The sequence below is a fragment of the Catharus ustulatus genome, chromosome 21, assembly GCF_009819885.2.
Source record: "Catharus ustulatus isolate bCatUst1 chromosome 21, bCatUst1.pri.v2, whole genome shotgun sequence".
In the NCBI taxonomy this organism is placed as follows: Eukaryota; Metazoa; Chordata; class Aves; order Passeriformes; family Turdidae; genus Catharus; species Catharus ustulatus.
Genome location: NC_046241.1, coordinates 1,797,953 through 1,823,167, shown reverse-complemented (window position 1 = coordinate 1,823,167; position 25,215 = coordinate 1,797,953). Strand labels below are relative to the sequence as shown.

The 25,215-nt window shown below is 52.9% G+C and overlaps 1 protein-coding gene across 1 annotated transcript in view; it reads right to left on the bottom strand.

Annotated features, from left to right (window-relative positions):
* The window catches only part of ARRDC1 (arrestin domain containing 1), a 37,382-nt gene extending 25,549 nt beyond the window's left edge, over window positions 1-11,833 (bottom strand). The window contains exon 1 of the mRNA XM_033077791.1: window positions 11,654-11,833. Coding sequence (XP_032933682.1) covers window positions 11,654-11,771 — 118 coding nt within the window. The 5' untranslated portion in view covers window positions 11,772-11,833. The remainder of the gene's footprint in view (window positions 1-11,653) is intronic.
* Window positions 11,834-25,215: the final 13,382 nt, after the last annotated feature.

Sequence of the window (25,215 nt, the reverse complement as noted above, 5' to 3'; positions counted from 1 at the left end):
TGATTCTCTCAAAGTGTCAGGGACTCTCCAGAACTGCAGGGTCTCAGAGGATCCATGAGCTGGGAATGAGCCATTTTCTATCCCAGGGGCTAGAAGCAGCCTTGGGAGAAGAGGGTGAAGAGTCCCCCTGAACCCCAACCCCTCCCCAAAGCATGGTAGTAGGGACCTGTTTGTGACAGAAGGATGGGCTGTCACAGGATGGGCACCAGGAGGTCACCTCAACACAGCTCCACCTTGAAGTGACACCTCTGGGTTCAGCAAAGATCACAAGTTTGGGTACACCCTGAGATCCTCCAGCCCTGCATCTGTGTGAAGATGGGGGGTTTGAGGTTCCCCACACTGCCAGCAAAGCACTGGGAAAATGGAAAGCCTAGGAGAGAACAAGACCGACAGGCAGAGCAAGTCACTCTCAGTTTGTAGAGACTGGGTAATTCCTAGAGAAGTTCCATGAAAAGTGGACACCAAGAGGGGCAGATGAGGTTTTTCTGCTGATGGCCTTTACACAGAAACACACCCATACAGCTTCTGACAGAAAGGGCAGAGCAGGAAACTCACGAGATACACAACTCCCTCGTGTATGAATATATTGAAACACTGCTAATTAAACCAACAGCTCCTAATTAAATCTCAGCTGTCCCCATCCTTCTGGGTCCATCCAGTTCTGGAGACACAAATAGACTTGAGCATTTCACAAGGCAGTGAGGCAAGAGCAGAGCTTACAAGTGCTGGAGGCAGCAGTGGGTTTGGCACAAGGTTAAGGATTGTCTGGGGAGGTTTTTATCTTCTTCCTTCACAAGAGCCCAGCACAGGATCTGGCCTCTAACATGGAAGGAGTTGTCTAGAAGAGTTGTCTGTGCTTTCCATCTCAATTCAAATCCAAGCCTGTAGCCAGGCCCTGGGAGAAGACTTGTCTGGATCTGATGCACAGGGAGCAGCATCTCCCACAGCACCAGCAGCCTCCAGCTCCTGGAGGACTTGGCTGCTGCTCCCTGTGACCCTGGGGGACATCCCACCTCCCACAGCCTGGCAGTCATCACAAGCTCATACCCAGCACAGCCCTCTGCTCTCAGACAGGCTCCCAGTGAAGTTCTGAGTGGTTGCTATGTCTGACCCCTCTCTGTCCCCATGCTGCTGCCCATGGCAATGCTCCTGCCATGCACAAACTCAGCTGCAGCCCCTCTGCAGTGGCACAGATTTTAGCATCATTTAGCCCCCAGGAGCAAGAGCAAGCTCTGCTGCTCAGCCATTCCTTTCCCAGGCTGGCACTTGCCCTCAGCCCCTTGCAAGCAGCTGGACCAGCCAAACCCCTCCCAGCAATGCAAGGGACAGTCCCTCCCTCCCTGACATTTCAGTGTGCTGATTTCCAGGGCAGCAGAGCCAGCCCTGCAAATCCAAGCTCAGCAATGCCATCCCAAGAGCCAGCAGCGCCTGTTGCCCTGGCTGTGGCAACAGAGTTGTTCCTGTCCACTGCCAGGCTGAGGCAGGAGGACCCAGCTGGGTGTGCCACCCAACCTGCAGGAAGCCCTCAAAAAGCAGCCCCACACTGCAGGAAGGCTGAAGCAGCTCCTCAAGACAGCCTGGAAAAACTCCACCCATAGCAACCCCAGGGGTGTGACAGCTCTGCCACTGGGGCAAAGTGACCCACAGTCATTATTTCAGCTGTGCATGAATTATTTTAGCCAGAGTCCAGCACGAGGAGGGGCAGGTAGTATGGACACACAAGGATGTCCTCATTCCAGCAATGCAGAAGCCTCCAAAGGGAGGCTGGGCAGGTGTGTAGCTGCAGAAAAGCAGGAGAACAAATCTTGTCTAAGTCCTTTTTCAGTCAGGTCAGTCCTTCCCCCTGTTGCAAGCCTTTTTTTCCATCAGGTTGAAAGCAACAGGGAAACCTACCTTTTCCAGCTCCTCCCCAAAACCAAGGGTCAACATAAATCCTGAGACAAGAAAGCCAACTCTTGGGCTCCTGTTTAGAACTCCTGCTCAAACCAAAGGCTTTTCTCCCTTGTGGAGCTGACAGGTTTATTTATAGCATCACAGTGTTTTATCAGCACGCTGGCTGCCCTCAGAGGAAGGGGTCATCTCCAACATCTGGAATGAAATCCTCAGCTGTGTACACTTAACAAGCCTGGCTCTGCACATGTCGGGCTGCAGGGGGAAAACTCACCAGTGAACAAGGCCACACAGGCTGTGGGAGGGGGATGAACATGTGCCACAAAGTCTGTGCCTTGGATCTGCCAGAGGCAGCTCCTCAGCAACAGGCATGAAACAGCACCTGCACTCAGGGGCTTCACCCCATCCAGCCCCTCATCCTGACCCCATCATGCTACTGCTGCTGCAATCACCTCACTGCTCCTCAAACATGCTCCAGGAAGGGCATGCTGGGGTAATCCTTTCTACAAAACTACCTCTTGCAAAAGCAAGACAAGCTGGGGACTTTTTTTAAGCTTCAGACTGATGTAGGCCCCAGTGCTGAGCCACACAGACTGGGAAGAGTTGGGGAGAAATAGATTTGCTCTGCTTGAGAGCCCAAAATGGCAGAGGTGGTTGTACCATAACAGCCAGGCAGGGCAGAGTTTGGACATGTCCTGGCAGTGCCTCAGACCAGTTTTGGGAGCCCAAACTTTCATCCCATCCTAAACAGGTGGCACAGAGCAGCAGAGCTGCTCCACACAGTGCCTGCTGCCACACGCAGGGCAGAGGTCAGCAGTGCCATTCCTTGGGTACTCCTACAAGGAGAGCAACTGTGCCCCACCCCAGCATGCTGAGGGACCATCCTCTTCCTCCCAGGCCAGGCTGGCACACACAGACACCCCTGCATGCTGAGAACAGCCAGATCAAACAGCACAGAGAAACTACTTGGCAGAGAGAGGCAGATCTCAGCTCCCCAGGAATATCTCCATGCCAGCCACCCACCTGAGCCACACTGCCAGCACTCACAGCCTCCTCCTCTCCCAGCATCCATCCCTCCAAGAACTGGAGGGGAAAAGCTGCAGAGGAGCAGAAGGCTGAGAGATGGAGGCAACATTTCCTGTGGAGCTTCAACTGCTCCATGGTGTGAAGCCAACTTTAATCTCAAAAAATTTCTTTCCTTTCTGCTACTCTGGACAGAAATTCAGAGTGGGAAACTGTTTGGAGACTGCAGTGCCTGCCCTCCTCCTGGAACCGCATTTGAGGCTCACTTCTGTTCATGCCATCCATGAGGAAGCAGCCTCTGTTGCTCTCAGGTGGGATGGACTGGGATGGGACCAAGCTCCAGGCAGGGCCTGCAGCTGCCAGCCTGGCACAGGAACACCTCATAATTAGGATCTCAGCAGGGTCCAGAAAAGTTTTACTCATGATCCCCTGCACAGGACAGATTTATTTTAATAAATTTAATGTCTATTTAATTTACTCCATCCTTCTCAGGGGACTTGGATAATAAGCTGGATTGTGTGAGCCCTGAATATGAGTAAGCTATGCTCTTCAAAGCAAAACAAGGCTGTACATACATAAGCAGTCAGGGTATCTTAATCTTCAGCACCTGGCCTCTAGAGCAGCCCTGTGAGAAGGGAATGCAAGTCCCAGATGCCCAACATGCAGCCAGACAAGTGGAACAGATTCAGCAGTTCACCCTGGCTCACAGGAATGCTGATGGATGCCAGGACCTGCCAGCACTCAGCACTTCAGCCAGCCAGGGACCACAGCCACCCTTCCTCAGGGTGAGCAGTGCTAAAACAGAAGTGAGGAATTTCTTTTTTTTATAGCTTGCCCAAAGTGAAATAGGTTTCCACCCAGCACTTAACACTACTTTAGGCCAGAGGAGTTAAGATATTCTGGTACAATCGACTTGGCTGTCTAAAAAAGGAAGAACTGAGCAAGAAACTCCACCACAACCTACCACAGAGCAGTGCAGATGCCAGGGGGGATGTGCTGGATGCTGCTGTAAGAAAACGCCCCTTTAAACTCATTAACAAATTCAATTGTTCTCTCCCAGCAAGTGCAGAGCCTGGCACCTTTTCCCACCTCGCTGGCAGAACAAGCTTCGTTTCCTGTGGAGAAGGGAGGCTGAGCTCTCTGATGTCCTGGGAACATACCTGTGTCCTGGGAACACCCCTCTGTGTGCGACCACCGCCAGCCCTGCTCCACTCTCCCACACCCTGGAGCAGGTTTGGCGAGTCTTTCCCCAGACAGCCCCTCTGCCCCCGCCGCGGGAGCATCACCCTCCAAAAGCACTGCAGAAGATAAACAGCCCACTGATCAGGTTTCCCTACTCACCACAAAGAGGTTGATTCACCAGAGCCTACTCCCTTTTCAGACTCTTTCTAAATAAATGTTTCAAAGACTTCTGGAAATTCATGCTTAACAGGCTTACTGTAATACCAGGGCTCCTGTGGGCCAGGCTCTGCTGTGGGACTGAGTCACGCTCCTTTCTTCTGAGACTCTTTTCTAAGAGGTAAGGCTACAAGTCCTGTTGGCTGGTGCTCAGCTTGGGAGACCCTCACTGCCACCCACCACACAGCCAGACACAGCTCTCCTGGCCTCAGCAACAGACAGCCCTGCAGATCAGGAGGTGACACTTCTGCATCCCCTCCTGGGGCTCAAGCGATGCTCCTGGGCACAAATTCCCCAGCCCCACTCTCCAGATGAGGAGCACATGCAAAGCCAGCCCAGCACGTGGGGGACAGGAGATCTGTCACAGGCTGGATGCCCCTGGGGCTGCAAGGACTCAGCACAGCCCACATTGTCACAGCTTGGCATCCTGAGCAAGTCTCTGCCTCTGCAGCAGGACAAAAACCAAACCAGCACACTCAGGGCTGCTCAGCCATCCTGGGAACAGGAGTTTTGGTGTGAGGGGTTGGAGCCCACTTACAGGGAGAAGAGGCAGGAGCAACCACATGGAACCACACCAGGGTCTGTCCTCCTGCTGCTCCAGGCACTGAACTCACAACTCAGCACACAGAACTGCTGAAACACCTGCAAATGACTTAGTGCTGCTGCAGCTCCCAAGCACAAGCCTGGAGCCAGCTCCCCTCCTCCTAGAAGGGGAGGTTTCAAGGGCTTTTTCCAGAAAAGCCTTACTTACAAGCAGTAAAGCAAGCCTGCATTTAGTGCCTCCTCATCCTGGCTGGGTACCAGCACAGGCAGGTTCTTGTTGGGGAGGCAGGAAGGCACAGCCTGGGATGAGAGATCCCAGCCTCACCTGCTCCCTGCTGAAGATCTCAGCATGGGATGAGAGATCCCAGCCTCACCTGCTCCCTGCTGAAGATCCCAGCATGGGATGAGATATCCCAGCCTCAGCTGCTCCCTGCTGAAGACTCCTCACATCACATTGAGCTCTCGTGCACTGCTTTTGCACGTCTCAGTTGTCAAGAAATCTCCCAACCCCAGCATCTTCAGAGAAAACAGCCAGAATCCACTTCACTAAGCATAAGAGCTGCTTCTATGATTTTCTTTGATGCCATTCAACACAAGCAGCTGGATTCTCTATTTATAGCAAGATCATCAGTTTGGAAAGATGACTTATGTTCTTGTTATCACCAGAGCACCAGATACATAACAAATCCTAGCTGTGCTGGGAGTGCTACAAGTTGGTAAGAGAGTTCTCATGGTCAGGCTGGGCTCCTCAGAGATCCAAGCAGACAGAAGGGAACATCTGGGACCTGACTGAAGCTCTGGCTCTGACATTCAAACCCCTGCTGAACTCCCCATCGAGAAGCCTGCAATTCCTACCCATACAATGAGCATTCCTCCCTTGAGCTGTTGTCTTCCAAGCCAGTTTTATCCCACTCTTATTGCAGGGTATATCTGGGATTCAGGAGGGTGTGTTTGGGAGGGATGAACAGTGAATTGCTGCAGCATTGTTACCTCTGGTCTGAGCTGCCTGAGCCAGAAGGATTGTCAGAGAGGAGAGTGCCGTCAGCAAGAACAAAGGAGTGGAAGTCATAAGCATTAGTGCTCCAGAAATGATTCATGCTTCTTGGAAACAGCTTTTGCTATGGATATCTGACAAACTCTGGCTTTTAATGACGATAAAGGTGCTCAGAGATTGGGGTGTTTTTAAACTAGGTCTCTAAATAATTCCAGGTTGGCACTAGCTTGCCACTCTCATCTTGTCGAGGGGGTCAAAAGCAATTCAATACTTAGCTTAGGACACTCCGTATGCTCTCCACTGCCATCATCCAGCATCTCAAGGTCCCAATACACCTGTCATAATTTACTCAAGCCATGCAATTCAAATAGGCACCCACATTGTGGTAAAAGGCCTCTACCCACAAACTTAGGGACAGCAAAACACCTCAGTCCCAGCTGACTTGTGCACCCCATCACCTACTTGTAATTTGCCATCAGAGAGAGTGGGGAATGTGGATTTGCTGTTTAAAAGCCATTACAAGCAGACAGAAACCTGAACACCTTTGTAGTATGGATCCATTTCATTTCTGATTTGGATCCTGAACACAGCCCAGGGACTCTGAGCACATGCAGGCACAACTGTGCACGAGGCAAAAAATATGCTGACTAGCAACAGTCTGGTTCTTTGCTCATTTTCTCCTCTCCTAAGCACTTTGCATTTCTCCACGAGAGATTTAAGAGTGTCAAATTTTAAGAACAGCACAAAAGGCAATTAACTTCCACAGCAATTCCTGTTGCCAGACTCCAGAGGTCACAGCAGTAGCCTAAAGGCTGTTGGATATCTCAGCAATCAGCCCTCAAGAAAAGAGGCACCAAACCAAAGCCCAGCCCCTGACATGTTTGCCAGGCCATTTCAGGAGTAGCTGCCCTGAGCAGGAGGAGGAGAAGACCTTCCCCAACGCCTGGCAGAGCACCTTTCTCTGTGTTTTGGCACAGGCCAGGTGTGCAGCAGCCCTGCACACAAACCAACCACCCCTTCTTCTCTTGGAATGGCCTGAGCATCCTCTCTCCAGACAGCAGAGCATGATCCACATGTCCATCCTCCTTCCTACTTGCTGAGAGCCTCTAGCAAGACTTCACCAAGTCAAGTGACAGCTCTGTGTCTTTTACACACCTACTTCTTCCCTGAGGATGACTTGCAGCACAGAGTATTCTGCAACACGCTTGGAGTGGAGCACGCCCATCCATGCACCTCCCTGGCTGCTCCTCCTCTCCCAACACAGCCAGGGATAGGGAGCAGCCTCAAGACCAGAGGGATGGAAACCCAGAGACTTCTTCCTCCCAGCCAGGGAGCCTCCCTGCCGCCTACCTGACTCCAGCCCTGAAAGACAAGCTCCATCTCTGACAGCTCTGCACTGCTCCAGGGAAGGGATAAGCACTCACACCCCGTTTGTCACACTTGGAAGCAAATCAGACAGACACAACTCCACTCCACTTGTCCTCCCATTTTGTTAAACAAGGGATGGGAGGCTATGGCATGTCTCCTTGCCAAGGAAAGCAGCAAACAGTTTTTCAGCTGAGCACAAGTGGTGTGCGGGCGGGGGAGCGGCTCACTGCAGCAACAAGAGACACAAACCCATCTCGTGATTAGTTATTGACTCCAGAGGAGTTGGAGCTCTAGCAGCAAGCCAGCCAGGAAAGCAAAAATCCCTCTTTTGTTCCCCAGCCTCAGACAGACTTGGCCACACAGCTCCCTGCTGTCTCTCTTCACACAATGAGAAAAGAAAGTTAATCCAGCTTCCCTCCAGCAGGAGCCATCCAGCCTGTGGGAGTGATGCTGCAGAGCCATCCGTGAGCATTCCTGTGCAGCAGTGCCAGCCTGGCCTCATCCTGGCACCCACCACTGCTGGTGGACACCAGACAGCTCAAGGACCTCACAGGACATTGCCAGGATCACCAAGGACAGTGATGGTGCTGCTCCTGCCCTCCAAACCCCCAGGCCTTGCTCTGAAGGCACCATGCTCTCACCCCAATGCAGGGACCAGCCATGGGGTCCCTGCTGCCCCAATGGTGAGTAGGTGACCCATGCTGCCAGCACAGGGATTTTCAATCCTCCTTTATAGGCAAACTTCTGACTCAGGAGAGAGCCAGACCACTGTGCAGGGACTGAATCCACCTTTTCCCCAGCACTTTCCCAAGCCACAGCCTTCCTGCAGAAACAATGTTTTCCACTGTACCAGAGGTCAAGTGGTAGGAGAATCGTGGCCAACAGAGTCCTTTGGTGTCACCCCTTCCCCTCAGGAAGGGCACAGGTTGCACACGTCAGAATCACCAAACCCAAACTTCTCCCTACTGCCCTTTCAGGGAACAGAAGTTACCTTTTAGTTTGGACACATGATCCAGAATTTCAGAGCCCTGCTCTTCATCCCCCTTCACCAGCAGCTTTCTCTGTTACCCATATGAGAAGTGAGACTATTTACTACATTTAAGATCAGACAAGAAAATTATGATTCATGGTCTCTCTGCTGTGCAGAAACAGGAATTATGTATCTGTATTTCTAGAGCATGAACAAACACAGGTACTTGTGTCTGGAGCTTTGTAGTTCTAGGGAGTAATTTTAAAGTCCAGTCATCCCTGCATAAACCTGGACAGCCAAATAACAGAGTGGAGAATAGCAAAGTGCTGAAATCTGTTCCGGAAAGCACTTGCTGTTTCTTTACTCTCGGTGACCTGGCAGAGAGGGCTGTTATTTTAACATTACGCTTGTTCAGTGAAGCCTCACTGAACGGCAGGCGGGACCAAAATAATCCACATGGCCCCTGGAAGCCACAGAGTTGAGAGGAAAGTGCTCCAGCATCTCCAGGCAGCACAAGCCTTTGTTCCCACATGCTCCTGCTGGCAACCAGGACTGCCTGCCCCGCTCTGAATGAAGTGGCTTCCCTCCTCCTTCCCCACAAATTAACTCCCTCTCCAGCTGTCCCTGCACAAGCTTCCTGTAAGATTAATTATTCTTTGTACACACACGTTTGATGATTTACCCAGCAAACCAGGCACAATGATTAGGAATTCTCCATTTCCATCAGGGCTCTCCCCTGAGGCTCAGAAGTTTTCTGGGCAGGTCCTTCACCATGGCACAGGCACAGGAGGAAGTGTGGCTCCTCAGCAGGTCACCAAGGAGCAGTGAGTATTTGTGATGCTGCTGCAAGGTCAGCTGAAGTTGATGCACTCCTGAACAGCCCTCATTGCCAGTCAGCACTGACGCCAGTCTAAGTGGGAACATTTATGATCCCAAAAGGTGTGTCCCCAGCCACGCTGCCCCATGACCCAAGATTTCTCCTGTGTTTAGCAAGGCACAACAAGCTCTGTTTGTTTGCACTGTCACCTTTCAGGTGTAATTTTCAAGAGCCAGAAGTTACCGTGTGAGGAGTCACTACAGGCTGGTTCCGGCTGTGATCTCACACACCACAGCACTGAGAGGTCACAGTACCAGCCTTGCCTGGCTCAGGAAATGGAAAGTACCAAATCATGGTGCTGTGGGTCAGACCTTCTGTCTTCTCCTGGAAGCAGTTTATTTGCCTGCAAAGTCACAGTTGGCCACAGAAGGTGTGTGTGGGGTATATACAATATGAGTTAATGCCACCCAGCTCTCCCCACAGCCCAGCAGGAAGCCAGAGCATGTCAGGATGCCTGAGCCCTCAGAGCTCAACAGTGCTCACAAGGTCTCTTTCAGCAGGTAGTCACCTGCTGTTACACCAAAAGCATGTTTCAGCAGCTACATGAGCCTCTTCCTCTGAGGGTGAGACATTTCCTCCATCCAGAAAGGAGAGGGTGCCCAAGAGATCAAGTGTGGAGCGTTTAAGCACCAGAGATCATAAAATACATAGCAGGAGGGAGAACACAGCAAAGAGTCACCTTAGGCTTGGTAGAAGTTGGTTTCACATCCAAATGTGACTTAACTGGGTGAGTTCTGACACTAGATATAGAAAGTTTCTATTCCAGCTCATGAAGCCACTGTACAGGAAATTCAGCCTAGAAGAACTGCTCAGGTGACCTCAGCACAGCAGAAGCATCAACCACATGGAACCCACCTCAGATTTTGGCTCTGCCAGCTTTCCTAGTGCCAGCTCTTTCCAAAACACCTGCACTAGCCCCAAACACCACAAATCTCACAGCAAAACCCCTCCCAAGTTCATGACCTGTATTTAACACCATACCCTGATGCTTCTCAGAATCCAAGCAATAAGGAAGCAGAAAACAGAGACAAAACAAAGAGACACCTTCCTCCTCCCCTACAACAACATCAGGAAGCAAAGGAGAACTGGTGTAGAGCAGAATGTGGCAAGTCCTCTCCAAATGGGAGTTGCAGAGGCAGCAGCAAGGTGTAAGTTTGGCCAGCTGGCAGCACAAGGGGCCAGCACACCCAACCCTCCAAGGCCAAACTCTTGTCCCACCCAAGAAGCACCTTCAGGAATGGATGGAAGTCAACGGGATGGGCTGAGGGAAGTCAGTCAGACTTCATTAAGAACATCTTAGCTGGAAGAAGCGCATCTGGGAGTACTCTCCAAGGAGATAAACACTGGATCTGTTTTGCTCTGACAGGAGTTAAACAGGCTACAAGTTTACACTTGTCCTAGATACTTTTTTCCACAAGAAGCTTCCAAAAGCTATTGCAGGCAAATGGGAGAGGTGCTCGCAAAATCAAGGCACAGGCAAGCACAGGCACCATCATCCAGGCTGACAGCTCTTGAACAGAGACTTCACATTTTGCATTACTTGGTCTTTTTTTCCCCCTCCAATAATTTGTTACAAAGGAAGCAGCATGCACACACGAGAAGCAAGACCTCAGGGAAAACAGCAAATCGGTTCACATTTCCACAGCACTGAGCACAAAGCTGACTTGCAAATGCGAATGACTTCTCTAAGGCGGGGGAGGAAGCTCTCAGTTTGGATGATCGGAGCCCAGCAGCTCATTTCGCTGCAGCCCAGCCCCATCCCCGTGCCCTGCCGGACTGCACCAGTCACGGGCATGGTCTGAGCCTCGCGTGGAGCAACAACCACCTCGCAGCCAACACCTCCCGCTCCAGACACTGCTGCCCGGCGGGCACTCTGCCCTGGCACACATAGCACCTCGTACACAGCCCGGACATCTCCCACACTAGTAGAGCTACAACCCAAACACGCGAGTTCATTCGAGCTGTTAGAGCACGGCCGCTCGCTGCTGTCGGTGGGTGAGCACCACTCCTGCCAGGACACGGCATCGCCCACCTCCTCCCTGCTGTCGAGGCAGGGCTGCTGCCCACCGGGACACGGCATCGCCCATCTCCTGCCATCGCCCTGCCCGAACACACTCGGGCTCCGTGCGACCCAAGGCACCAGGCTCGGGGCTCAGGGGCCGTGCAGGGCGATGCCGGCAGCCCCGGGAAGCCGCAGGACTCCGGGAAGGCAGAACGAGGCGGGCGAGCTCCTCCACCACCTCCCGCTGCCACCCTGGGCCCCCGCCAGCTCCGGAGGCTGCTGTGGCACAGCCCAGCGCTGGGTTGTTTTGGGAAGGGGGTTGGGAGGATGTTTGCTTATTTATGGGATGGGAGCGAAAAGTAAGAGGAGGAGGAAATAATCCAGCAGGTTGCTCCCATCAGCCCCTCCCGGCCGCCGCATGGCAGCGGGGGCAGCAGCGATGGGGCAGCCCCAGAGCCACCCGGCCGCTCCCCGGCACCATCCCCACGGAGCCCCGCGGCCAGGGCAGCCCGCCAAGCCCTCCCCGGGATATCCGCCCCGCCGTGTGGCCCCGCGGGCACGGCAGGGCACGGCAGGCCGCGGGCTCACCTCGGTACTGCAGCGAGCCCGAGAGCCGCACGGTGACGGTGCCGGCCAGCGGCTCGCCGGGGCTGTAGACGACGCGGCTGTCGCCCAGGCGGATCTCGAAGAGCTGCACCTTCCCCATGGCCGCGCCGGCCCGGCCGCTCTCCCCGCTCCGCTGGTACCTGCGCCCCGGCCCGCGCTGTGCCTGCCCCGGCCGGCGGGACCCGCCCCGCGCCCGCCCCCGCCCCGCCCCGCCCCGGCCGCGCTGAGGGAGCGGGGCGGGCCTGAGGAGCGGGGCACGGCCGGGCCGCGGGCAGGGGGCTGCTGGTGGGGCCCTGAGGGCCGAGGGAAGGGACCAGTTGTGCGGCCAGGCTCAGGGGAAAGAGCAGGTTGTGGGGCTGGGCTGTGAGGGAAGGAGTAGCTGATGGATCCCTCATTGCTATAGGGTCAGGCTATAAGGGAAAGCTGATGTATCCCTGACTACTGTAAGTGAAGGAGCTGTTTATGGGGCTGGGCTGTGAAGGAAAGGGCAGTTCCAGGGGTTAGGATGTGCTGGGAGGGAAGGAGCAGACTGTGGGGCTGAGCTGTGAGGGAAGGGGAAGCTGATGGATCCCTGACTGCTGTGAGGGAAGGAGCAGGTTGTAGGGTCAGGCTGTGAGGGAAGGAACCGCTTGTGGGGTCAGGCTGTGAGGGAAAGGACTGTTTGTGGGGTCAGGCTGTGAGGGAAGGAGCTGATTGCCCAGCATGGGGCCATCTCGCCTCCTGGTGATCCTTGCTCCGTCTAATCTCATTTCCTCCCTGTAATTCTCCAGGACCAGCTGTCACCTCTCCCTGCTCCTGTTTTTAAAACCCCAGTTGCTTTAAGTGTCCAGTAAGAGGCAAATACAAGGGACCCGACAGCCACCTGGGGCTGGGGAGTCAGTGACAGCCCCATGCACTCTGTGGATCAGAGAGTGAAGGTCAGGGTGTCCCAGGAAGCCAGGGATGACCAGCACACTTCATATCTTTGCCGTGTTCCCCCCTCATCTCTGCCGGATTGAATAAAAACCATTTGTAAAACCCACATCAAAGGCAGCACCGGGAAAAGACACCTCCCGCCCGCTGGAAAGCAGGCTGTGTACACAGGCAGAATGAATAAGTGTAAAAGGAGCTGTTTATCTGCAGAGCACACCCAGCCCGGACCTGGCTGGACAGACAGACACCAGCCTGGACATGTGGGGCTGTGGGACCCTCCTCGTGGCAGCTGTGGCAACCTGAAACCCTTCGTAGGGCACCAAAGGAGCCCGTGTGCTCCGGGCACACAGGGGTCCTGCTGGGAAGCCTTTCCAGCTCTCCCTCCTCCGGTGCTTAAGAGCAGCCTCTTGTTTCCAGGCTGCGTGTAGTCACAGGCTACAGACACTCCCGAGTCTTGTGCCAAGGCTTTCTGCAGCTCATCTGCTCCCGCAGGGCGTACCCAGGGATCTGTCCGCACACCGCTCTCCTTGTGCTGCCCTTAGCTTTTGTTTTCCCAAGCTAGGCACGCCAATTTGCTCCAGCCTTTTTATTTTGTAAGACGAGCCTGCAGCCTCTTTCATCAGTCTCTGCAGCCCCTATTTAGCGCTGCCAGCAAAACCAAACAAATTAGGAGAAGGGGGAGGGGCCGAAAACACCCTGAGCTACAGCAGATTTTACTGAACCCCTTCCCCTCATGGAAAGTGGCCAAAGGCTCATGGTTTGAAGCACAGCTGGGGCCACCCCACCTCTGGGCAGCACTGGCACCACACATGTGACAACTCAGGGTGGAAAAACCCTTCACCAAACCCAAGCCCCTCATGCCATGCCGCAGCTTCCCCTGACACGGAGATTTATGAGCCTTGTTTGCAGAGAAGTTAATTTTAAGCACAGCAAAGTTGCTTGCCCAAGGTCATGACATGAGTTAAAAGGATTCCTGCACCAGGAGCTGAACAAAAGCACTCAGGCACAGCTACAGTACTGCAAGGATTTGTGCTAAGATACACAGAGTTCCTTGTCATGCAATGGCCAGCAGCGATGTCACAGCACTGATCCAGCCTCTGGATCACAGCTACAGTGTGTAGAGCAGTCTGTAAAATGTAACTGGATGGATATAATTGGAGCATGGAGAAGGCTTCAGGGAGACCCCATTATAAACTTCCAGTACCTTAGCAAGGCTTTAAAAATGGAAGGAAAGGGACTTTTTTTATGGGTAGATAGTGACAAGAGAAGGGGCAGAGGTTTTAAAGTGACAGCAGGGTTTGATTGGATGTTAGGAAGAAAAATCTTTACTTAGAGGGAGGTGCGGCCCTGGGACAGGGTGCCCAGAGAAGCTGTGGCTGTCCCTGGATCCCTGTAAGTCCCCACGACCAGGCTGGACAGGGCTTGGAGCATCCTAGGATAGTGGGATGAGATGGCCTCTGAGTTCCCAAACGAGTCTGTGATTCAGTAATTCAATGTGTTCAATGCCTGCAGTGCCAGGGCACCCATCATTCCTCTGGTGTTGCTGGATTCAGAAGGATTTTACTCATCACAGTCATAATGTGTATTTACATTCCTGCCTCCCTGCTCACCCACCCATGCCCCAGAGTCATTCCTCTTATCTACTTGTGTGAGGAATCAGTGGAGTTAAAACTCAGAGCAGCTTAAAAGAAAAAAAAAGTAAGCTAAGGATGTTTGGTAAACTGCCACAATTTGCTTTCTGATATTTTTGACTGCTGTTTTGCTTTTAAAAAATTATTTTGAAGAGTTTTGTTGCTGTGGTTGTGGGAAATCTCACTTCCTCTGCAATGTGTGCTCTCCCTTCCTCATTTTCCCCTTATTAAAAGGGAAATTTAAAGAGAGAAGAAAAAAAAACATCAAGACAAGGTTTAGAATAAAATTTTCCTTTCAGATGTCACCACATTCCCTTAACTTCAAGGAACATGAAATTTTCTGACAAAGAACATAGTAGTTATTAAAATGAAAAAAATTATCAATGATCCTCTGCTCAGCAGCACCTGAGCCGTGCTTTGCCAGCAGCACAGATGAGCTTCAAGCACGGGTGCTGGGTAAAATGTGCAAGAGTGAGACACACAAGACTCCACCATTAAGTCACAGACATTGCTTGTGACTTGGATTTGTTCCCCTTTTGTCTTTCCAGGAGTTTCCAGCTGTGCACGCTGACACGGAGGAGGCACAGCCCCATCTGACCGTGCCTCAGTTTCCCCTGCGCTGGGGCTGAGCCCAGCGAGGGAGCTGGAACTGCTCAGGGAGAGGCAGCGCGGAAATGCCTGGGCATACCTGGGCCGTGAGTGATGCCGGGTTAATGATGGAGCTGGGTGAGGCACAGCACGTTACCCCTGGGGCAGTTTGTACCTCACCGGGTCATTTCCACCTCCGACACTCCAGGGTTCGTGGCTGCAGGGGAGAGGGGCGAGCCCGGCAGGTGCTGCCCGGCACCAGAGCCTCTCCTACCCTCTTGTTACGAGATGGATCTATCTCTCCCCGCTCAAAATCTCTTGCTTTTGCATTTCCAATCTCTCCCCTCTCCTTCTGCGGTTGGCGAGGGTGTGACTTGCGTGAGCCCACCACACCCCGTAAGGGCAGGCACCGGAGTGGCTGTGATGGACGGGGAAGTAAAGCAGCAGAGCTTTGTGGAACCTGGCCTTTAGGTTTCCCTTGAACTAAAATACACAGATGTGAGCTGCCTTGGAGGGCTCCCTGTGCGACCTACACCACTGACAGCCATTCTGTATTCCTGTGTATGTGAAATCCATTACCCTGATATATTTATGTTACACTTGGGTTTATTACCTTTCTAAATAATTTCCTTACTTCACTCAGTGCCTCACCGCTTCTCAGCTGATTTGTTGGCAGGTAAACTACGTCATCTGATAACAACAGCAACAACAATTACTCATTTGTTTCAGGCTGACACCTTCCAGCAGTTCAGGCAGAGGTGGTGCCATTCAGCCACACCTCCCTGCACACCATCTCTCCCCTCACAGAAGGCCACAGCCAAAGACCCAATCCTCCTTCTGTGGGTTCATCTGAGAGGCAGCTCCCAGGCAGCTTCCCCACGGGTGGTGTTGGAACTGGATGTCCCAGCAGTGGTGTACAAATCTCTGGGATCAACATGTGATACAATTACAGACTGGTTTGGGCTGGGAGCAGCCTTAAAGACCATCTCATTCCTCCCCTCACATGCAGGGACACTTTCCTTCAGACCAGGTTGCTCCTAGCCCCATTCAACCTGACCTTGGATACTTGCAGGGATGGGGCAGCCATAGCTTCTCTGGGCAACTGGCACAATGTCCCAGGACTCTGCAGCAGCTCCCCACTGCTCCTGGAACCCCACCTGCCTATCAGTGCCACCAAACCTCCCAGACACAAGGGCCACCAGCCCCAGCACAACCTAACCCCTGGGAGGATGAGAGGAGAGCAGGAAGCAATCAGAAACCACCCACAGTGCAGAGCCAGGAGGTACCACTGCTCAGGGGCTCTGCAGGGAGCCCAGGCAGCTGCTTTGAGCTCCATCCCACAGATGCTTCATCAACCTCTACCTTGAGACTGTGCCCCAGACCTCACTCAAAGAGTGAGAAAGAGACTGAAATGTGAGGGGCTCTAACAGTGTAACAAATAACACTGGCTTGCCCTCACACTGGGTGCCTGATTGTGAGGCAACTTGTGTGACACACCACCAGAGGGACTGCCCTTCACCAGGCAAAAGAAACCTTGCCATGCCCCCTGGCAGTTTGTTTCCACTCATCCCCTTTGTGCCAGCATGCACACCTGCTCTTCAGGCCAGCTTTGGCCCTTGCTTCTTGTTCTGCTGTTCTCTGATGTTAGAGGGTCCTTTGGTGCCACATCCTTTCTCCTTGTGATGGTGTTTACACATCAGAATAAAGACACCTCTCCCAGTCTGTGGCAAACAGCAATTTGAGCTCTTCAAGCCTCTCCCTGTACAGCATTTTCTCCAGCCCCCATGTTATTGTGCTAGCTTGTGTCTGTGCAAGCCCACAGACTGGCATTTGTGTGTCGACTGAAGCGCATGTTGCAGGAGCAGCCTCCCACATACAAACACGTGCACAGACAGGATTCAATGCACTAGAGCTCATTTATGCCCTTGCACACAGGCTCTACAGCTCACATCACTGGGGCCAGAGGAGCACCCCTGGGTAACACACAGGATGCTCCTGACCTGGCCTTCTCCCCCATCCATTAACCTTCATCCCTGGGATTCTTAAAGAAGGTCCTCCTAATCATCCCCTCCAAACCATGGAGAAAGATGAGGGCAGGGGAAGCAAGTCCCCAGCTGAGGTACTGAGGTCCTGTGGCCCAGCTGGCACCCATCCCCTTCACATGGGTGCTGTGGCTTTGATCAGTTAATGCACAGCAAGCACCTGGCAAGCCTCACTAGAAAATCCTTAGAGAGAGGCAAGGCATTAATTACTATTATTATAATTCTAATTGCACTGCCTGGATTTCTGCTCTCCTTTGCTGGAAGAGTTCCCGTTGCTCAGCATGGGCCTGGGGAGAAGGATTGGATGGTGGGATGCTTGTCCTCCCTTCCCTGTGGGGTTCAGCATCTGCAGGGATGGCAGTGTCTTTACACAACTTACAGGGTGTGGGAGTAGGAGAATTCACTCAGTCTCAGTGATCCCAGTGGGACCTTTCCTGAGAAAAAATTGAAACCACAGGCAGGACTCTCATACTCTAGTATCACTCAGGATTTTGCATTGCTTCCTCACTGCAAAAATGACATTTCATGGACTCATGGAATATCCTGAACTGGAAGGGACCCATAAGGACTATCAAAGTCCAACTCCCAGCCCTGCACAGGATCACACCAAGAATCACATCATGTTTATCAGGGCCAGAGAAAGGCAGCAGTTGATTTTCCACATGTAGAAGCAAGCTAAGGTCAAAGGCTCATGGGGTCCTCTCCAGGGAAACACTTTGCTGTGAGAGCAGGGCAGCCCCATCCCCAGTTACCTGCCATCCCAAGAGATGCCCTGGGCAGGCAGAGGGAGATCTCTGATCTCAGCAGCACAAGATCACTGATACCACCTGAGGTGCAAGACATTTGGGTCCTGTATTTGACCTGGCTTTCACACCTTCCTCCCCTTCACTGCCCACTTTTTCTTTTCCTACTTCCCTTTTCTCCTGTAACAATATCTCAGCATGGCTGCCCAGGACAGTGATCCACTACAGCCCCAGCCAACAGCGCTTCCCTCACTCCTGATGTTTGATCCCATCCCTCCCAGTGGGGAGATCACTTCACCACAGACTCATAATCAGGGAAGTGACATCTCAATAGCCACTCCCAGGCAAGGTCCACAATCACACCTCCTGCAGCACTGTCACCTAAATCCACTGAATTCCTTTCAGAAATGGCTGAGGAACACTCCCACATTGCTGGCTGTAGAGGAGACAGCCTGTGACAGAGAGCCAGTGATGACAATGGTGACATGAGACCACCACTACTGCCAGCCAGAGGATTGGATCTCTGTGTGGCTCAGCAGCCTCCTGCTAGGATTAATTCACTCAAGCATCCCAGACGTCAAAATTCCAGTTGATAAAAAACTGGAAGGGCCCCTGACCTACATGCCAGGGACAGAAGTCACCAAGAAACCCCTCAACTCTCCACACAACCCAGGAGATGTTGCACCAAGGGTCACATCAGGGACAGAGCTGGAGACCCCTGGGGTGCAGGGTCCCCACAAATACCCTTCCTCCTCTCCCACACCTGGTTGCTTGTGACAGCTCATAGACAATCTCACTCCCTGTCTCAGTTCACATCTCCTCACCCCACTGCTGAGGAAAGCAGGACTTCATTTCCCTGCTCACCACCAGTCATTCCATGTGTCCAGAGCAAAATATAGCAATCCCCAGCATGGAGAAACATGTCCCAGCAGCTGCTCCTGCAGGAATGCAGTGAGCAGCCCTCATGGCACATCCTGGGGCAGGATGTCTGAGCCAAACCATGGCTTGGTGCACCCAGAGGGGCAAGGCTCAGGGTGACACTGACCCCCTCCATCTGCTGATGAGAGTGGCTCCAGTGAAGTGAACAGCCCAATCAACACGTGGTGACACAGCCAAGGGTCCCCTTCCAAACAAAACCACCAAAAAGGTGGTGTAAGGCTACATGCAGAGCCCTTACCCAGGGCCTGGGTAAGGGACAGGATGGCACCCCAGCAGTGCTGGCACAAGGACCAGAAAACCACCCCGAGCCAGGCAAGCAGGGGAAGGAGTTAATGCCTCAGCCCAAGCTGCTGCTGAGGCAGCACTCTGGCTCTGCCCGAGGGCACCATCAGCCACAGCACATTTCTCTTTGCGAAGTAATGCTTTCCAAAGGAGTTTGCTGGCTGGCTGCATCAGAGGGGGATGCTGGGGAAAAACCTGGGACAGCAGAGGTGCTCCCTGCTGTCGCACCTTGCTGCTCATCGAGGCTGCCCGGGGATTGTCCCTCACTGGGTGTTTCCTATGCCAAGTCATTAATTGGGTTTCCATGAGCTAATACGCCAGACTCAAAGCTCACTGCTGAGAGCAGCCAGAGCCATCACGCGGCAGGTGAGTCACACCTGACAAACCTGCTCTGGCCAGAGCAGGAGGCAGCACCAAAACGCCCTCCAATGCCAGGACAGGAGCGATGCCTTCCCATCCACACCCTGGCACAGTGCTGCTACCCTGAGGTGACTCCCTGCCCGTGCCACCTGAGCTGGTGGCAGCCACAGCAGCTGAGGGAGGTCTACAGTGTGTTTCCAGGCACCAATGACAGCTATGCAGCCCCTTGTACTCGGCCAATTACCAAAAATCAAACTCACTGTCCCCAGAAGATGGAGCAGCTCATGACAGGTTCTAGCAGCAGCCCCTGGGACGCTGCTCCTGCCAGCACCTCCCAGCTCTGTGCATGGAGGAAAACTGCTCATCCCACCTTCACAGGTCCATTGGTGGTACAGGGTGGTGACAATGGAAATGCAGGTGATTTTGGTGTGGCCCGGGGCTGGACCTGGGGGCAAAACTGCCCTGAGGAGGCAGCCAGCACTTGTCACTATGGGGACAGCAATGGAAAGAGGCATCAGAGTGCCCTCAGTACTCTGCCAGCTCTGCTGTGGTGGGAGCAGAGCAAGATAAGCCTCTACACTGTCCTCACATTGCCTCTCTGGGGAAACCTGCCAAGGTACCACCACCCACTTTTCCCACTGGGAAATGAGAGCTGAAGTCACTGTGCAACCCCAGAGACCCGTCCTGACAGAAAATCCCAAAGGAGCTGAGTCTAGCAGCACATCAAGAGCCTCCAACACCTAGGGGAGGTATGAGAGGGCAGCCTGGCAGAAGGAGGCAGAGAAACATCCAGTGTGTGCAGCCAGGAGGGCAGAGCCTTGGAGACCACACACAGACATCCAAGAGGTTCATCCATTAAACTGAAAGCCAAGAGCAGGCTAGCTTGTTCCAACAGCATAACTCAGAAAGCAAAGGAGGACAGAGCAGCACTGAGGGATGTACAAGACCCTAACAGTCTTTCCCTTCCCCAAATTTAGTGGCAGTGAGAAAAAACATTCTGTGCACTGAAGAGCTGGTTAAGCCTTGGGACCTTGATCTAAGTACAAGGAAGGGAAAGAACTTGGTATGCCTGAATTAATACAGCCAAGATAACTGTTAACAGGCTTTAGTTCCCTGAGAACATGTGGATGAGGTGAAAACATCCCAGACACAGTGTGGATCCATCTCCATGGAGCTCACTCCAGGACAAGACAATCACCCCAGCTACATCTCCCCTCACTGATTTTATCCCTTCAGGGCTGGAGTTTCCTTATAGATCAGCTACTGCCAAATGTGTCAAACTTTTACTTTCCCTGAGCTACAATATCACAGTTATATTTCCCCACTCTCCTTTTATGTTGGGAGCTGAAAACAGTTCAGAATCAAACCAGTTCTTCTACTAGCAGCTGTTTCCCAACAGCATCCACCACTTGTGCCATGGCAAATATCACAATCCCAGCCCTATTACAGCTATTTTTACAGAGTCCCTTTAAAACCTGCCTTGCATTGACATTTCAGACACTGAAAACATCTGCCCTGATGGGAGTCAAGGCCAACAAATGCATTCAATTTGTGTTATTACAGTTACCAGGCTAGAGCAGCACCAGGAGAAATAGCTTCATCTATAAATATCAGGAGAAAGAGCTTCATTTCGGTTTGGATCATCTCTCCACTGGACACCTGCCTGCAGCTACAGGCCAGCCTCTCCCTCCTTCTCTTGGGCAGCTCTGCTGATATAATTTCACTGCTGGCCTTCCTTGCTGCAACCCAAGCACCTAGAGAAGCTGCAAAAAGCTTAAAGGAAAAAGAGAAAAGCATTATGGCAATTGCATCTCATCATCCCATGCACATCCTATCACGGGCATTGCTCCTCAGCAGCTACAAGAAGTAAGGATTGATGAAGAAATTGAATTCCCCACACCCAACACATGATTTTCTCCTGTAGGCTTTTGTACAACCCCCTCTCCCACCCATCAGGTCACAGCAAGGGCCAGGTACTCCCAGAGGTCCAGGGAGCCAGAAGAGGCCCCTCAGCCACAGAGCAGAGTCCCACCAGCAAAGGCCTGTCCCTGTTCCAAGGAACCCACCCACTGAGGGTAGAAGTGTTCTTCCAGGAGTCTAGACCATCAGGAAAGTTCCCTATAATAAGGCAGGTCTGAAATCAAGCCAGAAGAATCAACTTGTAGGTCAGGATGAGGCTTGGTGAGGGCAATCAGGGCAAGACACAGCCTGGGGATTTTCTGGTAGCTCTGTAGTCTATGGGTTAAGGTCTAGGTGACCAACACTCTTCAGTAAAACTCTAACAGGGAGTGGTGGTTCTGGCAGAGCTTAAATAAACATCTCAGAGCCCATGGGCTGGGATCCATGTGGGGCTGGGATCCAGGTGGGGCTGGTTATGGTCATTAATGCCTGACAGCCATGCAGTTCTCAGCCTGCAGCTGGTGGGTGCTTGTGTCGGCTTTCCTGGCCCTGTTCCCCCACCAGTAGGACTGAGGGCTCAGGAGGGTGCTGGTGAGAAGAGGGAGCTGCTGCAGGTCATGAAGGACTCCTTTGCTGAGGCTGCTCTAGGAACACCTGGGGCAGCTGTGTTCTTTGCAGAGATTTCTCAAGCAGCAACCAAGTGCTGCTGTGACCTACAGGGTCTCTGCCCCTCCCAGTGTGACTGAGACAAGCAGGGACAGGGGCTGCTCTGCTGTGCTCTGCACTGTCACAGCCTCTGCTGCCTTGAGGACAGGCCTGGTGGCTCCTCTTACACCCAGGTACAAGCCCCAGCTTAACCCAGGCTGCTCACCCTGAGGCCATTTGTGCCATACAAACATCCCCCAGACAGTGAGTGCTGCCCCAGGGCACTGCAGTGCTCAGGACTGCTCAGCTTTGCACCATCTAGATTTTTTTTTTTTTTTTTTGCCGCAGCCAGGCCCTGCCATGGTAACAGGCTTTCCTGGAAAGTCTGATTGCTGCATCTTCCCAGCAGTAAGGGAGCAGCAGGTCACAGGCAGCCTGACCCCTTCCCCAGAGGCCCTTGGAGCAAGTGCCAGCTCGGATGTGGAGAGATTGCTACTTAGCAGAAGCAATACAAGAAAAGCCATTGTGCATTGCCAGGTCACTGCTGCATCTCAGCAAGACACTGCTGAGAGTCCCTGAGGACTCTCCAAACAGCCCACCTGGAGCTCAGGTCAGGCTCATGGGGCTTTGATCCCACATTTTTGGGGACAAAACCAAGCTGAGAGCAGCTGGCTGCAAACCCAGCACCAGCCTGTGACCACCCACCTGCCAGCCTGGGGGCCAGGGTCAGGCCAGGAGAGCCACATGGGGCTACTGGGTCTGGGGCCAAACCTCTCCCTGACTCTCTCTCCATGGTGTTTGTCCTTCTCCACTCACATTTCAACAGCAACAAATTGCTGGTAATGAGCCGTGTCTCTCTGTGAGCTGAGATCAAAGATGCTCTTACACAAAACCAAAATATCATCAGTGGCCTTTAAAGGCCAGACTAAGCTTCTGAGGGAAAGAAATTCAATTTTCTGTAGATCTAATTTGAAACCATTTTAATGCTCATTAAGATAGAGGGACCCAAGTAGATTGTGTGGGCTGGAAGACAGGGAGAGAAAAAAAGGAGTTATTATTGACATTTTAGTTTAGGTCTTTATTCTATGCAGAGCTCCCCACTTCTGGGCAGCAGCTTTGAGTAATGCTATTGTTAGCACTGGAACTGTAATTCCAATGTCCTTTTTATAACTGGCTTGGAAGAAAAAAATACAATCTTGAAGGCTTTGACTAAATTCAAAATAATGGAACGTATAGTGGTAAAAAGAGACTTGAAAAGGGAGAAATGTGCAAACCCCTGAGCTATTGCTCCCTGTCATGGGGTGGCCTTGGTGTTCACCCACCCTGGGCAGCCTCTGCAGCACTTTCCTGGGGTGCTTGGTGAAGGAAGAGACCCCAGGGGATGCCTGGATGAGGAGATGAGGATGTGTCCAGGCTTGGTCACCCACTGGAGCCACGTCTCGGAGTCTCTTATCCATCTGCTGGGTCACAGCCCTGGGGACAACTCCTCCTGAGGGGTAACTGTCCCTCAGCAGCACCCAGCTCGGTTCCCCCAGCCCAGGGCTGGGATGGGGAATGGATACAACCCACAGGGGTTTTATTTGTCACTATTTGTGAGTGCTTGTGTGGAAATAGAAGATTTGTATCTGCCCCATGGGTGAGGGTGGTCCTGGGGCAGGTGGGCATGGTCAGAGCCTAAACCAAAGGAGCTTGATGTTTTTGTTTGCTGTGGTGCTTTTCTCCCTAAAAGTATTGCTGACAGTTCTGCTTGATACAGGCAAAGGTTCTGTTGCAATCTCCTCCCATCCAACTAACTCGAATTTTGTTTTACAGCAGCATGAAATGATTTGGAGTGCATTAAGCAGATTTATTTTCCTTCACCTCCTAGCATTTCATTGTACTTCTGTAAGGGTGCAAGAAAGCCAAATCAAGTCTGGGATCAGATTGACTGTTAGTTATAGTCACTTCTCTTGGCATTGTGGCAGCTGCTGGGTTTCTGGCTATCAGGTATCTTTATTAGAGTAAAAAAAACGTGAGACAGGAATCCATGTTTTATACAGCACCTTCTACAGCCACCTGAAAGGAGAGGGGACCCACACAGGGGTCGGTCTCCTCTCCCAGATAACAAGGATGACAGGGAACAACCTCAAGTCGCTCCAGGGGAGGTTTAGGTTGGATATTAAGGAAAATCCCCTCACCAAAAGGATTGTCCAGCCCTGCCCAGGACAGGAATGGAATCACAGTTCCGGAGGGTTTTAAAATCAGTGTGGATGTGGGGACATGGGGACCAGGGACGTGGGTTAGAGGTGGCCTCGGCAGTGCTGGGGGACGGCGGCACCCGATGATCCAGGAGGAGTTTCCCGGCACAAACCGGGCTGCGATCCCTGTCCGCGCCTGCAGAGGGCACCAGCCCCCCAAATGTCCCTGTCCCCCCAGGGCCGGGAGGTGACACCGCCGGGACACGCGGGAGGTTCCTTTGGGAATGCTCTGGGTGACACCGCCGGGACACGCGGGATGTTCCTGGGAATGCTCTGGGTGACACCGCCGGGACACACGGGATGTTCCTTTGGGAATGCCCAGAGTGACACCGCCGGGACACGCGGGATGTTCCTTTGGGAATGCTCTGGGTGACACCGCCGGGACACGCGGGATGTTCCTTTGGGAATGCTCTGGGTGACACCGCCGGGACACGCGGGATGTTCCTTTGGGAATGCTCTGGGTGACACCGCCGGGACACGCGGGATGTTCCTTTGGGAATGCCCAGAGTGACACCGCCGGGACACGCGGGATGTTCCTTTGGGAATGCCCAGAGTGACACCACCGGGACACGCGGGATGTTCCTTTGGGAATGCCCAGAGTGACACCACCGGGACACGCGAGATGCTCCTGGGAATGTTCTGGGTGACACCACCGGGACACGCGGGATACCCATCCCCTCGGGATGGTCCTTCAGGAGAGCCCTGGATAACAATGACCCATCCATCCAGGACATTCCTTCAGGAGAGCCCTGGATAACAGTGACCCATCCATCCAGGACATTCCTTCAGGAGAGCCCTGGATAACAGTGACCCAGCCTCAGCAGTCCCATTCCAGGTTGGATCCCAGCTGGGATCCCAGCACTGCTTCCACCCATTGCAGTCCAGCACGAAGCACCTGGTGATGCTGGCTGCAACTCCTCCAGCATTGTCCAACGCTTGGATGGGGATAGGGACACCATAATCCCTGACACAGCCTCGAGTCTCAGCCCTATGGCTGGCTCCATCCCCAGCACCTCACTGAACCCCAAAATCCACCTCCAACACTGGCAAACACAGCAAAACTATTGGAAAAGCTCTTGTGGGAATGTGTCATCGTCCTTGTTTCCCTGTGCTGTGGGCCCTGTGGGTGGTAATCACTTCTACTTTAGGAAAAACCCAAAACCCTGACATGTGTTTTCTGGCCCAGTTTGACCTCAAAAAGTACCAGTGAGAAGATCTGTGTTTTGGCAGAGGCCAGCATGAACATCTCCAAGCACACAGTGGCTC